Genomic DNA, 14,645 nt, shown 5'->3' on the forward strand with positions numbered 1-14,645 from the left:
CACATTCCTTTATCTTCAGCCATCATTTCCACATCTGCTCTGGTACAGAAATCTCTTTCTTGTTTTTTTTGAGAAGGGCTTTGGTCCAAATGCACCTCCTCTACAAAACCTTCTTTCTAAACAGTCTAAAACAGTGCTGGTCCAAAAGAAATATAATGCAAGCCACATGTGTATTTTATTTTTTATTTTTTTGGCCGTGCCTCACGGCTTGTGGGATCTTAGTTTCCACACCAGGGACTGAACCTAGGCTGTGGCAGTGAAAGTGCCGAGTCCTAACCACTGAACCACCAGGGAATTCCCCACAGGTGTATTTTAAATGTTCTAGTACCCTCGTTTAAAAAATATAAAGAAACAGACAAAATTAATTTTAATAATACATTTTAGTTAACAAAAATATAACCAAAATGTTATCATTTCAACATGTAAATCAATATAAAAAATTACTAATGAGCAATTTTATATTCTTTTTTTTTGTACTAGGCCTTTGAAATCTGCTGTATTTTATGCTTACAGCATATCTCAGTTTGGACCAGCCATATTTCAAATGCTCAATAACCACGTGTGACCTATGTCTGCCACACTGGACCAGGCAATCTTTCCTATTGGTGTTGGTCACCTCAGACTACTGACACACTGCATACGCTTCTTAGAAACTGTTGTAAGTATATATCATCTCTTCATTAACAAGACTACTGGTTACTAAACTTTGATTATCAACCTGGGATTTTTAATATACAAACTGTATAGATCTGCTGAATCAGAATCTTGAGAACAGAGCTGGAGATCTATTTTTAGACACTTCTCAGGTTGATAATCCAGATCTAGGAACTACCAAACAATACTATAGACTCTTTTAACCTTTTCTTGAGCACCTAAGCACATAGCACAGCAGGAAGCAAGCACATTTTGGAAACAGACTGTCCTCAAAACCTGGCTTTGTAGCTGTGTAGCTTTGGGAAAAGCACTTAAGTGTTTCTGAACTTTACACTTGCCTTGCAGAATTGTGATGTAAATACTACAGCTACAAAAGGGCCCAATGCAAAGTAGACAGTCAATAAATGGAAGCTGGGAATTCCCTGGCGGTCCAGTGGTTAGGACTCCGAGCTTTCACTGCCGAGGGCCCGGGTTCGATCCCTGGTCGGGGAATTAAGATCCCGCAAGCCATGAGGCGTGGCCAAAAAATAAAAATAAAAAAACATATTAAAAGTAAATAAATAAATGGAAGCTGCTTTACTAATAGTGAATTCCACATTTAATTCAATCCATGGCCTCAGCCTTGCTTCTATTAGAACTCACTACACTGGCTAGGAAACAAGCTGATCACAAGTTTTCTATTTGCTTTGACTATCAGATCTTTCTGATCTGCTGGAGTATCTAGGAGATGTTTCTACTCTCCAGGAACTAATCCATCAATCTCTCTCCTGTTTTCTACTAAATCACTATATCCCAACTGCTGGTTGATGGCAAAAAGCTACTGGTTTACAAAACTTCTGTTCTACAGAACCCTTAAAATCTATAAACTTACAAAAGCTAGACAGACCAGGCAGGTCACTTAAATCCTAATTTAATGTGATCAATGCAAATTTTTTCTAATAAATGGGGGGAAATTAAAAAATTTAAATATAGTTATGAATGAACTTAATCTATAATTATACCATCTAGCTACACAGTTACAGTAACATATACAGTACAGTTAGGAAAAGACTGAGCTAGAAAAAAAAAAATCTTTCCAAACCACCCATCGCTCAAGACCATCAATGGCTCTCAAGAACATAGATGAGATAAAAATCATATTTTTCAAGGCTGGAAGGAAATGGAGATGTTATCTTTTCCCAGGCCATCACTAATTTAATCTCCCTTTCCAAGTTTACTTCCCATGTATGATCACATGACAGCTTCCACATGAAACATTTCTCTGACTTATTTCTTCCTCTTTTCTTAATCTTGTGCATTCCAGATTATGCTTCCCTTCCATGCTCCCATGCACACCAATCCAAATCCTTCTCCCACTCAGGGCCTGAAAACAGTTCCAGGGAGCTTTGCCTAACCATCACCACTCTCTTCTGAACTGTAAGACTCACTATTTATGCCTTTCAGATGACTCTAAATAATACTTTTCTCTTTCAACTTATGTGTATAATTTTTTAAATGGCTACCAGTTGAAACACAAATACTTTTTTTAGTTATTTGGACTTAACTACTTAATAAACAAAACTGTATTTCTTTTGGCTTAGGGGTACCATGAGAGTCACTGAGGCAGTATGGGTGCTATAAATTGAGAAAGTCTGGGTCCCTCTGCTTCTCATGTCAAATATGGAAAAAGTTCCTGTGGCAAGGAGCTGTATGCTAAGTTCCTGGTATATGGCAGTGTACAGTACAGTTATAACTAAATCACAATTTGCATACAGGTAGCCCATTGGCCAAATCTAGCCTGTACGGTGTTTTAAAAAACTCGAGCCAACATTTAAAAACCAGGGGAATTAGTATACAAATATAAATGTCTAGCTTCTTTTTGCGAAACAGTACCAAACAACATTAGACTTGCACTACTGCTGGGCAATCATCAGCTGGAGCTGGAGCACATGCCATAGTACCCATCACTCACATCTTCTAATCATGGGCACTTAAATCAGACTAGCTGCATTAATGTCATCCACCTGTCCTCTAAGAGTCTGCATTTGTGACTCCTCATCTTTACACAGTAGAGCTAACAACTCATTGAAAACAAAAGCATGGAATAGAACTAAAAATGTAAGAAATAGGAAATCAGTGTTAGGCAAGACCTAGGACAGAGAAGACTGAATCTTTACTCCCTCCCTCTGCCACAATCTAGCTGTACGATTTGAGTCAAACACTTCTCTTGCTTCAGTTTCCTGATCTGTCAAATGAAGATAATCTCTTCTATTGACTTCAAAGGAGCAATAAAATCAAGGTGTTAAAGCACTCCAAAAACCCTTTCAAGCGCTACTTTAAAAAAAAATTCTAAACTCCAAAAACCTGTGAAGTTATAATCTCTCTTCTTGTACTTACCTTGAGAATTTTAACAACAACTTTTTCATTATTTGTGATGTTGATGGCTTCAAATACTTCACTGTATTTACCCCGGCCTAATTTTCTAACCAGCTGGTAGTCATCTTGATTTCTGGGAACAAAAAGAGTCAAAGTCACAATAATTTAAAAAGTTCAAACTATCAAGCACTAATTCAACTTACAAAACTATAGCCAGTAGAGTAAAAGAAATAAAATGTATTTCAAATAATCCCCAAATTTGCTTCTTTGTATTTTTAAAAAATTTGGCCAATTTAAAATGTGTGTTCCAAATCCTAGAATTAAAAAATTTAAGACTTTCAGTTATTCTTTCAAATCCCAAGTTGTTCACATCTCTATTGACATACCACACGTAGATAGCTTGTATTGGGGTTTGTTATGTATGTTTGTCTCCAACAGACAGCTTTCCCTTGGAAAATAATTTTTATATATTCCTGTCCCTCAGTGCCTGGCTCAGTGTTGGCATCTTACAGGAAGTCAATACAGGAATATTTCAATTCAGCCACACTTTAGGAGCAGCCGATTTTTAATGGGTCTCTTTGCAGATAAGTGGCTTTCAAACATATAGGTTTGACCTCCAACTTGCCCTCCAAAGCTCTGAGGACAGTCCACGTAATGAAGTTTGCAAACCACACTACAGATCATGAACCACAGTTAGGTGTCCCTTCCTCTACTTTTACCCATATTCCAAGACTACTAAGCAACATCAGAGGTGAAAAAGAATAAGGGAAATGCTAACATTTTCTCCCTGCCTCTGCTTACAACTTAGAGGAATTTGCTCTAAAGAATGAGAGTCTTTTCAATAAGGCCTAAATGCTATTTACTCCTGCTGGAGACACTGAAAATTCAGTGTAAAAAATGTAAAAAATCAGCAATTCATTTTCCTCAAGCAAAAAAAAGAGAAAGTGAATGAACAAAGAAGATAAAAGGTACTAAGGACAGTGGACAATGTAATAATCATGGCAGGTCTAGGGAAGGAAGCTCTTAGTTCTGGTTGAGTTCTTTTCCTGTGGGAGGGCACAGAAAACAAATGCAAGCAAGCAAATAGCACCACGCCAAAAACTCAAAAGGGTTGTTCAGTGCCATTTAAGCAGAACTGAGCTCAAAGCACTTAATTTGAAGAGAGTGGTTGAAATTTCTGCAGTAAAACTCAGGTATTCCTGGAGTCCAAAGCATGTGATGTAAGAGGAAAATTGTTAGATTATCAATAATGATAACACCTATTGGCACTGTACCATGGTTCTTGACGGTATCTTTGAAGCACACTGTGCCTCCTTGTGCAGAGGTAATGTACTTACCGTTAAGAATCATGGCCCAATCAGCATTAAAACACACCCTATGACAAATTTTGAAGACCATTTACATGCTATGAAAATCACATGTGGACAGATATAAAATGTAGTGTATGGGAGCTGCAGCCTTACCAAGTTTTCAAATTGTTATCTTTTGCATTTGAATATCAAAATAATTTTATCACAAAAGGTACGACCTGATCAATTAAATACATACTATGTTGGGACAAGAAATGCAAACATCCAAATGCGACTGCACAGAAAATTAGGAGGGCAAACACAGCTGTTCAGGCAGACTGCAACTGTTCAGGATGGAATTTCGGCTGAATTCCACGTTACACATGGCTAGCCTCATGATAAGGGCAAATGTTTTAAGGGTTTAATTTTGCTTCTCATCAGAAAGAGGACACCTTTCTGGAGAACTGTTTTATCCTTCAGTATCATCATGGGACAACATTCTCTGACCTCAAAAATACTTTATGTAAGAGCCTGGTGTTTTCAAAGTCTCTCAAGTATTAATTCTCACCTAACTGCAAAGCCCTTAGCTGAGCAAGCTAATAGATAACTCTTTGTTACCATACAGAACATATACATCGGAGAAAAGAATAAGAGACCGAAATGTTTTTTAAAGGGTAAACCCATCAGAACTGTTAATTGACCAAAGCCAATACCCTGTTTCTTTACTGTAGAAGAAAACAAAAATTGTCTTCAATCTTGAGGTTTATAACTGTACAGTCAGGGAAGTTTCCTGTTGTAAATTACTCAACAAATCTACAAGAGTCAGCCCTTTGGGTGAGTACAGTGAAGTAAACGGAAATTATTACCCCCATTCCACCACATGTGACTCGTAATCCCAGTACTCTCGGGGTCTGTGCGTATTAACATCTGTGTAAACTCTGGCCCTGCTTGGCACGGGTCCCGACATGTCAGACAGGTTGGCGGACAAAGCTGGACTTGACGTTTGGAGAGATGGCAATCACTGTGTTGAGAGGCAGCTGGGGGTAAGACCTCGTTTCAGAACTGTTTTCTTCAAACTGCAGAAACAAAACACACAAAGGCCAAGGAACCATTTTTAAAAAGCACATAGGAAGAAAAAAAATCATCCTGAGTAATGGCCTCAAATATACCTCTGGCTCTCCTACCTGTTAACCGATGAATATATCCCAACTGTGCCAATCACAGTGTTTCCTGAAACATGGGGAAAAATTAAAACAAAACACCAAAACCCCAAGAAACATACTTAAACCTATACTGGCCCTAATCCTATTCTACAAAGTAGCCTGTTACCTCTTCATCTAAAGTTTGGATGCTCTTTAAAAGATAGCCTGAAAGGGAAGAATGGCATTGTGGATAAACCCATCAGCATTATTACTATTTATACATTCTACAAAAAGTATTAGCAAGGGATTCCCTAGTGGAACAGTGGTTAAGAATATGCCTGCCAATGCAGGGGACACAGGTTTGAGGCCTGGTCCGGGAAGATCCCACATGCCTCGGAGCAACTAAGCCCGTGTGCCACAACTACTGAGCCTGTGCTCTAGAGCCCGAGAGCTGCAACTTTTGAGGCCCGCGCACCTAGAGCCCATGCTCCGCAACAAGAGAAGCCACTGCAGTGAGAAGTCCGTGCACCGCAATGAAGAGTAGCCCTGGCTTGCCGCAAGTAGAAAAAGCCTGTGTGCAGCAACGAAGACCCAATGCAGCCAAAAAAAAAAAAAAAAAAAAAGTATTAGCAAGAACAGCACTTTCCTTTCAACAGCTTTCTACAGCTCAAGTAAGGGTGCTAAAACACTCTAGAATGGTGGCAAAGTCAAGAGTACAAACCTTAGTCTGACTCTAATATTTGATGAACCAGGAAGAGAATAAAGACTTGTTCTCATACATCAAAGTTCAATGTCATTTTATTATTTGGGGAACTTTACGTAATAATAGGTAGGCCAGTGATCACCATTCGAAAGATACACTTGATTTCATTAAAAAGAAAAAGAAAGAAACTAGTAATTTCCTCCTGATTTATTTAATATAGGAGCAAGCTTAATAAAAACTGGTGGAGGGCTTCCCTGGTGGCACAGTTGTTAAGAATACGCCTGCCAATGAAGGGGACACGGGTTCGAGCCCTGGTCCGGGAAGATCCCACATGCTGTGGAGCAACTAAGCCCGTGCACCACAACTACTGAGCCTGCGCTCTAGAGCCCGTGAGCCACAACTACTGAAGCCCGCACGCCTAGAGCCCATGCTCCGCAACAAGAGAAGCCACCGCAATGAGAAGCCTGTGGACTGCAACAAAGAGTAGCCCCCGCTCGCCACAACTAGAGAAAACCTGAGCGCAGCAACGAAGACCCAACGCAGTCAAAAATAAATAAATAAAATTAATTAATTAATTAATTAAAAAATAAGTAAATAAAAAAACTGGTGGAAGACAGTAATATATATTGGCTGAACTAATGCAGAATTTGATACCGAGGAAAAGCTGGTAAAATTTTAGAAATGTGCTTTCTACCAAATCAGTAAACTAAGTCTCCTTCATCATGTCTTCCCCGACCACTCCAATCTCGTTATCTCCATTCTCTGAGATTCCTATAGCACTTGTAGATTCCCTTTACTCTGCATTTAGTTACAAATGTATTGAGGGAACACCCTTCTTCTGTTTGTTTGATGGGATGCTGTCCGATGCATAAATCACAGAATAAAGCCAATCATATTTTAAAAAAATATATTGAGTCTCCAGATGTTATAACCTGAGGAAGACACATCACCCATGCATTTTCTGGCCAAGACTGTGTAACCTCAATCTAATTACAAGGCAAAGACAAACAGAAAATGAGGAAGCTTCTATTAAAAAATTCAGGGGTGGGGAGTAATACACTGTGCTCTTCAAACATGCCAATATTATAAAAGATAAAGGAAGGCTAAAGAGACATGAGAACTAAATATAATGTCCTACTCTAGACTGTATCCTGTACTAGAGGGGGGAAAATGCTATTAAAAATACTATCAGATCAAATGACAAAACTGGGTTTAGATTAGGTGTATACAAGAATGCACTCACACATGATAAAGCAAATGGGGTAAAATATAACAGTAAGTAAATCTGGGTAAATGGGGATACAGATGTTTCTTTGTACTATTCTAATTTTGTTGAAACATATATTTTTAAAAATTGTGGTAAAATATACATAATATAAAATTTACCAAAATTAACAATGTTTAAGCATACAGTTCAGAGGCATTAAGTTCATTCACATTCTAGTACAACCATCACCACATCCTCCATCTCTAGAAAATTTTCACCATCCCAAAATGAAACTCTGTACCCATTAAACACCAACTCCCTCCTCCCCCAGCTCCTTATATAACCACCATTCTATTTTTCGTCTCTGAGTTTGACTACTCTAGGTATCTCATGTAAGTGTAATTGTAGAATATTTGTCCTTTTACACTTGGCTCATTTCATTTAGCATGTCTTCAGGGTTCATCCATGTTGTAGTATATGCCAGAATTTCCTTCCTCTTTAAGGCTGAATATCTCCATTGCATGTATATACCATATTTGTCTATCCATTCATTCATCAATAGACACTTGGGTTGTTTCCACCTTTAGGCTATTGTGAATAACACTGCTATGAACACTGCTGTACAAATATCTTCTGGAGTTCCTCATTTCAATTCTTTTGGGTGGAATTGTGGATCATATGGTAATTCTATCTTTAATTTTTTGAGGAAACCAGCACACTCTTTTCCACAGTGGCTGCATCATTTTATACTCCCATCAGCAATGCACAAAGGCTCCAATTTCTCCACATCCTCTCCAGCATTTATGTAATTTTTTTTTAAATAGCAGCCATCTTAATGGATATAAAGTGGTATCTCACTGTGGTTTTGACTGGTACTTCTCTAATGATTAGTGATGCTAAGCACTTGTTCAGGTGTTTACTGGCCATTTATTTATCTTCTTTGGAGAGATGACTATTCAAGTCCTTTATTTTTTAATTTTTTTTTCTTTTGCTTGTTGAGTTGTAGAAGTTCCTTATATATTCTGGATACTAATCCCTTATCAGATATGTTATTTGCAAATACTTTCTCCCGTTCTGTGGGTTGCCTTTTTATTCTGTTGGTGGTGTCCGCTGATGCACTAAACTTTTAAATTTTGATGAACTCTAATTTGTCTGTTTTGTCTTGTTGTCTGTGCTTTTGGTGTCATATCTGTACTATTTTTATTTCTGTCTCTTGCAAATTTGAAGTTACTTCCAAGTAAAAAGTTTTTTAAAAATGGGTATAAGAAAACTGAGGCCCAGAAAGAGGAAAATTTACCTATAATCACATAGCTACTTAACAGGAGAGTTAAGGACTGGAAACCAAACTTCTGATTCTTGTGACGATAATCTTTTTTGCCATGTAATCATAAACTAGTTAGATAACAACAGCTAACATCTACAAGCATTCACTACGTGCTTTATGTGAATTATTTCGTAACCCTTACCACACAAGGAACTGGTAAGGACAGTTACCATTACCCCCATTTTACAGATGAGGAAAATGAAGTAAAGAAAGGTTAAGCAACTTGCCAAAGGACACACAGCTAGAAGGAGCTGATGACATTTAACCAGACTACAAAATAGAGATAACTGTATTCACCTCTCAGGTTTGTGGTGAGGATTCAAAAAGATAATAAGTATAAAGTGTTTAGAACTGTGCCTATTTGAGACCTCTATGAGACTCACTTACAACAATCTACATGTTCTTTCCAATGTTGTATTTAAGCTGGAGCTTAGCTACTACACCAAAAAGTAAGCCAGAAGAGATGTCTCCTTATGCCCACAATTTCAGTGGCTTAAAGCTTTTAGAGGAAGAGCAATAAAGACTAGGATGGGGGTTAATGCTATCCTCCAAAAGTGTGACAAACAATGATACTCCCACCCCCCCCCCCCAGCAATATATGAGATCAAAAGATCCATCCGTCTACCTACGAATTCTCCAATTCATAAAAGCCCCTATAACTTGCCTCTGTTCAACTCTGGGGTCCCATATGCATACAACTTAAATGGCCAGAACACAATAAAATCATTCAGAAACTTACTAAAAAGTGGACCAAAACTGTCTTCAAAATTATTTCCAAATATTTATTTCTTTGGTTTTATAAAACCATCTGGGTGATAATAACCTAATGTATCTTTACCTAATATCGATTAATTATAAACACACACACACACCAAACAAGCAAAAAACCAGAAAGCAGACACTTTTATTGTAACTTTTCTTCTTCCCAAAGAAACAAGGTCATTTGTGCTTTAGGACTGCTGGCTTTTTTGGTGACTATTATCACTGCACTAACAGCAGCAAAAGACACTAGGGAGATGGGTAAAGGTGTGTGTATGTGCGCAAACAGCCAAAACGGTATAGACAACAGCATTAAACCAGTAGAAATACTGTCCCAGGAATTGATGAATTTTAATGATACTAAACTCTTAAATTCTTACCTTCTTCTCTGAAACTGTATCTTTCTCTTCAGTCTCTATATTCCTTTATAGGTATTTTATTCTTTCTGTTGATATTCTATAAGACACCCTTTAACTGTGGATCTCAAAGCTCTTCCCCAATGAACTTACGAAGTTTGTAAAATCAGCACAAATTTGATAAATGGGATTAGATGCAATATGCAATGTGATGAAGCAAGCAGTGGAGTCCTGGGTTCGAATCCCTATTTGGCTACGGGACCTCTACTGGGGTTCTTCCAGCTTTGATTCATCACTTATAAAACCTGCCTAACTGCACTTGCAGACTGAAGGGAAGCTCAAGTGAGATGATCTTCCAGAAAGGGCTCAAAAACACCGAACACATGTAAATTATTATTAAATGATTACTATCCCATTGCTCCTTAGTGAAAACTAATAAGCAGAAGCCTAACCTTAAAAGGCTGTGGTCTTCACTCCTAGTTTTCTTCAAAGTACAGAAATTATAGGAGCTGTGGTTAACTCCCAGCCTCTGAGGGCCAACTCATGGGTGGACAAAATGAGACCTCATTTCTCCGTGGGAATCATCTGACTCACATGGAAACTATTCCCCAACTCCCATTTATTAGCCCATGTATCAATCACACTCTTATCACCCAGTCTTCTGCTCTCATAAGGCCTTGGCATTCTCTGAGAAGCGCAGAGCAAGGCTATTCACTAATGAAACTCCTGAGATTCTCAAGTACTTGTTTGACTGGCCCTTGCAGCTTTGTGCCTCATCAACTGGGACCTAATTTATGAACTGGTGAATTTGATTCTCCACTGGGAGGACAACTAGCTATTTTGCAGTAACCCAAAGAGGTGCTTCACTTTACTGTCATGCATACCAAATAATCTGCTTAGAGTAAGAGAGTCATTCACATGAATTCCAAATAGTTGGCCTTCATTAATTATGCGGGGAGAAGAAAACAGGGGTGGGGGAGGGTGGGGTGTGTCTTCTTAAACTATAGCTTAACAACTTCAGATAAATAAAATGGTGCAGGGAGGGATGAGGGAGGGTGATGGAATGGGGTAAAGACGGGATGTGAAAAGACAGAAAAAGAAGACAGACATTATTCTATTCAGAAATACTATTTCACTTGTACTGCTGTAACTGTGTATGTATATTCACATGCAGCCTAACAGGAAGGAAATACAGGGACAGTCTAAATCTCTCAACTATAGATTTGGTTCTTTCAGACATTCCTTCCTTTGTTCATCCCTTAAATATATGAGCACCTACTATGAAAAAGTATTATGCCAGGCTTTGGGAATACAATAATGAGCAAGGCAGAACGGTGAGACGAATGTGCCTTTAAGATTTTATCTGCAGATTAAGGATAATGGAAATTCATTGAAGAATTTTAAGCAGAAAAGTGACCCATATGTACATTTTGAACAAGTTTACTCTCTGGCTGGGTGTGACACAGGCAAGAGAGAATAGTTTCAGGGAAACAGAAAGCTATCAACAGTAGCCTATGTAAGACAGATGATGAAGGCCTGACCTATGGTGGTAGCAATGGAGATAAGTGAACTAATATGACGACAAAATTTATGGTGTAAAATCAATAGCTCTGCGTGGACTGGATAATGGGGTAAGGAGTGGAAGTGACTTTTAGATTTCTGGCTAGAGAGACTGTTGATGCCATTCATGGACACAGAAAACATTCTGGAAGAGCTCACAAGTCAGGTTTTGAACATAAGGTTAAAATGGCTCTTTGACATATTAAAAAGGGTACTGAATAGGCAATCAGGTATTACAAGTCTGGAGCTAAAAGAGTTTTTCAGCTTTAAATACCTGCCCCCCACACCTCTCCCCCAGAATTCTATGTGGCAGGCATTTCTTTTCCTAATCTACAGATAAGAAAACAGCCTAAGTAAATTCAGTAGCTTTAGCAAGAATATCCAGTAGAGATGGAGCTGGGATTCAAAGCCAAAATGGCTGGCCCCCAAGGTTCATGTCTTTTCATTCCTATCGAACTGAACTTACCACTTTCTACATCATACCTTAATTTCCTTATTAGACCCTTAGCTCCTTGAAGTCAAGATCCATTATCTAATTCATCTTTTGATTTTACAGTACCCAGCTCAAGTCTCTGCATTTTGTAGGACGTCCAGTAAATATTATTCGTCAATCAAATCAATGTTGGTTTATTTTCAAAAAAATGAAATAAAAATGATGTTGCCTCCAAAAGATAAGAGTACCCCTAAACCCTTCAGGTCATCTGGTACATAGCTAGGAAAACTAAAAGACTAACTCAAGGGTTCTTTAATAATTTTCTCTTCACTCCCCGCCCCCCCATTATAGCTTCTTCTATTAAATAACAGGGCCACAGTTAAGATTTATATTTCTCTCCCACAACAATTAGAATTAAGAGAATACTGAAGAAACTCTAGTTTAGCAATTTTTACAATGGCTTATCTGAAAGTTGGGAAAAGTGCTTGAGTCCTGAGTATCCTGAAGGTCAATTCTCCTATCTACCATTCACAACAGAAGTATACCTTAAAAAAATATAACTTACAGAAAAAGTATTACCTTTCCTCTTAATTTCCATTTTAAATGACCTTACTTAGTTCTTACTGTCCTCATGTATTGCATAAAAGGAGATGTAACTTTCACGGCTAATGATTTCAAATTTCAGATCACTAATTCTATTTTAAAAGCCCTCAGACTGACTCTGAAGACATGGCTAAGTTCTGTTTGCTCAATGCTTAGCCTAATAAAAGCCAATTAATCAACTATGAAAAATTCTTGTCAACAAAATTTTCCCTACTAAAGTCGGACCACACCTGCAACCAAAGCCAATTATTAATACATGGCTCTGCTTGACCTATACTTTAATAAAATGCAAAGAAAAGAAAACTTCACTAAATCATCAGGCTAAAATATGTACTGTGACACTAATAAGTTTATTGACATAAATGTAACAGAACTAATTAATTTCAGTAAAAACTCCTTTTGCCCTCTTCAGTCAGTCTCTCCCTCTAATCTCTTCTACTCCATGTGATTTCTGTTTTTCAATCTGGCAACTAAAAAAGAAAATCAGAGGCTTAGTGAATGGACCAATATCAGAAAATGCACAAGTCTAATCAGTCATTTGTACTAATGTATTTTTATAGATCAATTTTCTAGTATTAGAACTAGAAAAGATTATTCTGGAACTCTAAATTTAAAAAATTTTCAAACTGTGAAACAGTTTTATTATGTCTTTTAACCCTAATATTTATTAGCATCTCCATCTTAAGAAAAAAAAAAAAAAGTTCCCCCTCCCATCCCTAGATCAACCATAGTTAATGAACAAGAGCTCATACTCATCCAGGCAGGACAAAGAGTTCTATAGTAAAGAATGCAGAATGTGCTTATATTGCACTGACTGCATGATTTAGGACCACTTGTTTAGAGGAAAAGCAGTTGTATGAGGAAAAAACACCTTTGAAGCACTGCAGCAGAGAATGAACTCTTCTTAGCAATCAGGCAGCAAAAACTGGTAAGAGGATTTGTGGAACTAACTATGTATATGTTTTTGCCTTGTTGTAGAAGCAAAGACAAATATTTAGTCATACAAACTTGTCCTTTCCCCTTTCAAAGTGGCACTGTTTAGAAGGTCAAATGAACACAAAAAAAGCATAAGTAGTTAATAATACTATCTGAATTACTTGTTTCAAATGTCCATAGTTGCCCTTAATTTCCAATTATCTCCTCCTTTCAAAATCAAGAGCAGAATGTTCATTCATTAAGCACTTATCTAATACTTATTATGTACCAGGAAACACGCTTGATTGCCAGGAAGGGATCCTTTCTCTAGGCCCAGGAGAATAAAGAGAAAGTAATTCTGCCCTCCAACAAAGAAAACAGACCATTAAAATCTCTGATCAGTGCTTGAAAGAATTAAGTCAGGGTGCTCTGCAGGAATTGAAGGGAACTTAAGTCACCCACCAACCCATTATCATCCATTCAATAAATATTTATGGAGTACCTCAGTGTTTGGGGAAAGGCAGTCAGGGAAGAAATAACATCTAAGCTCAGTTTTGAAGGATGCACAGGAATTATTCAGATGAGAAACACCAATACAAGAAATTGTAAAGCACAATTCTTTAAGTTAGGAATTTTAAAGACCTATAACTTTGTATCCCAAAATGACCAAAAGCTGGCACACCCTGTTATCCTCTGTAAGAAGCACATCAGATCAACAACCTTTTAATCTTTTCCAATCTACGTTGGAAAACACTAGTGCACTCTACTCAACTGTTACTATATGTGGCCCTCTCCCCCGAAACAATGATTAATTCACAACCACTGCACTTTAGATCTCATTCTCTTCCTTTCTCCACTCCTCTAACAAATCAGTTCTACTGCAGAGATCACAGAGCAAAATGCCTAGAAAGGACAAGTAGCTAGAGTTTGTAGACAATCCCTGAAAGTGTGATTGTTTCTCAGTTTTCAAAGTGAGAAATCAAGATTTTTGCAGGTAACTTTCCTGTCTTCAGTAATGGGGGGCTAGGTTATTTAGGTCAACTCTCCTACTGAGAACCAAAGAGAATGGATTAAACACAAACAAACAAACACACACACACACCCATCTCTCTCTCACATTCTTAAATAAGACCGACAAGCATATAGCCAAAAGTGAAGAGAAAATGAGAACCCAGAGAAGTAAGCAAGCAAGGAAGCCCAAAGCGTCTTTGTTGATCCCTGAAATTAGAATTTTGTTCTGACAGAAACCAAAGCCCAGAGCTCTCACAAGGTGAGGAGTCCCTCCTCATAATAAATAAATAGATAAGTAAATAAACTGAAGGTAGGAAAGAAGGGAGGGAGGGAG

At 37.8% G+C, this 14,645-nt stretch overlaps 1 protein-coding gene across 3 annotated transcripts in view; it reads right to left on the reverse strand.

Moving 5' to 3' along the window:
* CSNK2A1 (casein kinase 2 alpha 1) overlaps positions 1-14,645 on the reverse strand; it is a 52,591-nt gene that overhangs the window by 17,753 nt on the left and 20,193 nt on the right. For all 3 annotated transcript variants that reach the window (XM_082361461.1, XM_082361462.1, XM_082361463.1), the window contains 2 exons: positions 5,165-5,374; positions 3,031-3,142 (listed from right to left, as the gene is read on the reverse strand). In XM_082361461.1, the coding sequence (XP_082217587.1) occupies positions 3,031-3,142; positions 5,165-5,265 (213 nt within the window). In that variant the 5' untranslated portion in view covers positions 5,266-5,374. The remainder of the gene's footprint in view (positions 1-3,030; positions 3,143-5,164; positions 5,375-14,645) is intronic.

The sequence above is a fragment of the Balaenoptera borealis genome, assembly GCF_965194805.1.
Source record: "Balaenoptera borealis genome assembly, chromosome: 16".
Taxonomy (NCBI): domain Eukaryota; kingdom Metazoa; phylum Chordata; class Mammalia; order Artiodactyla; family Balaenopteridae; genus Balaenoptera; species Balaenoptera borealis.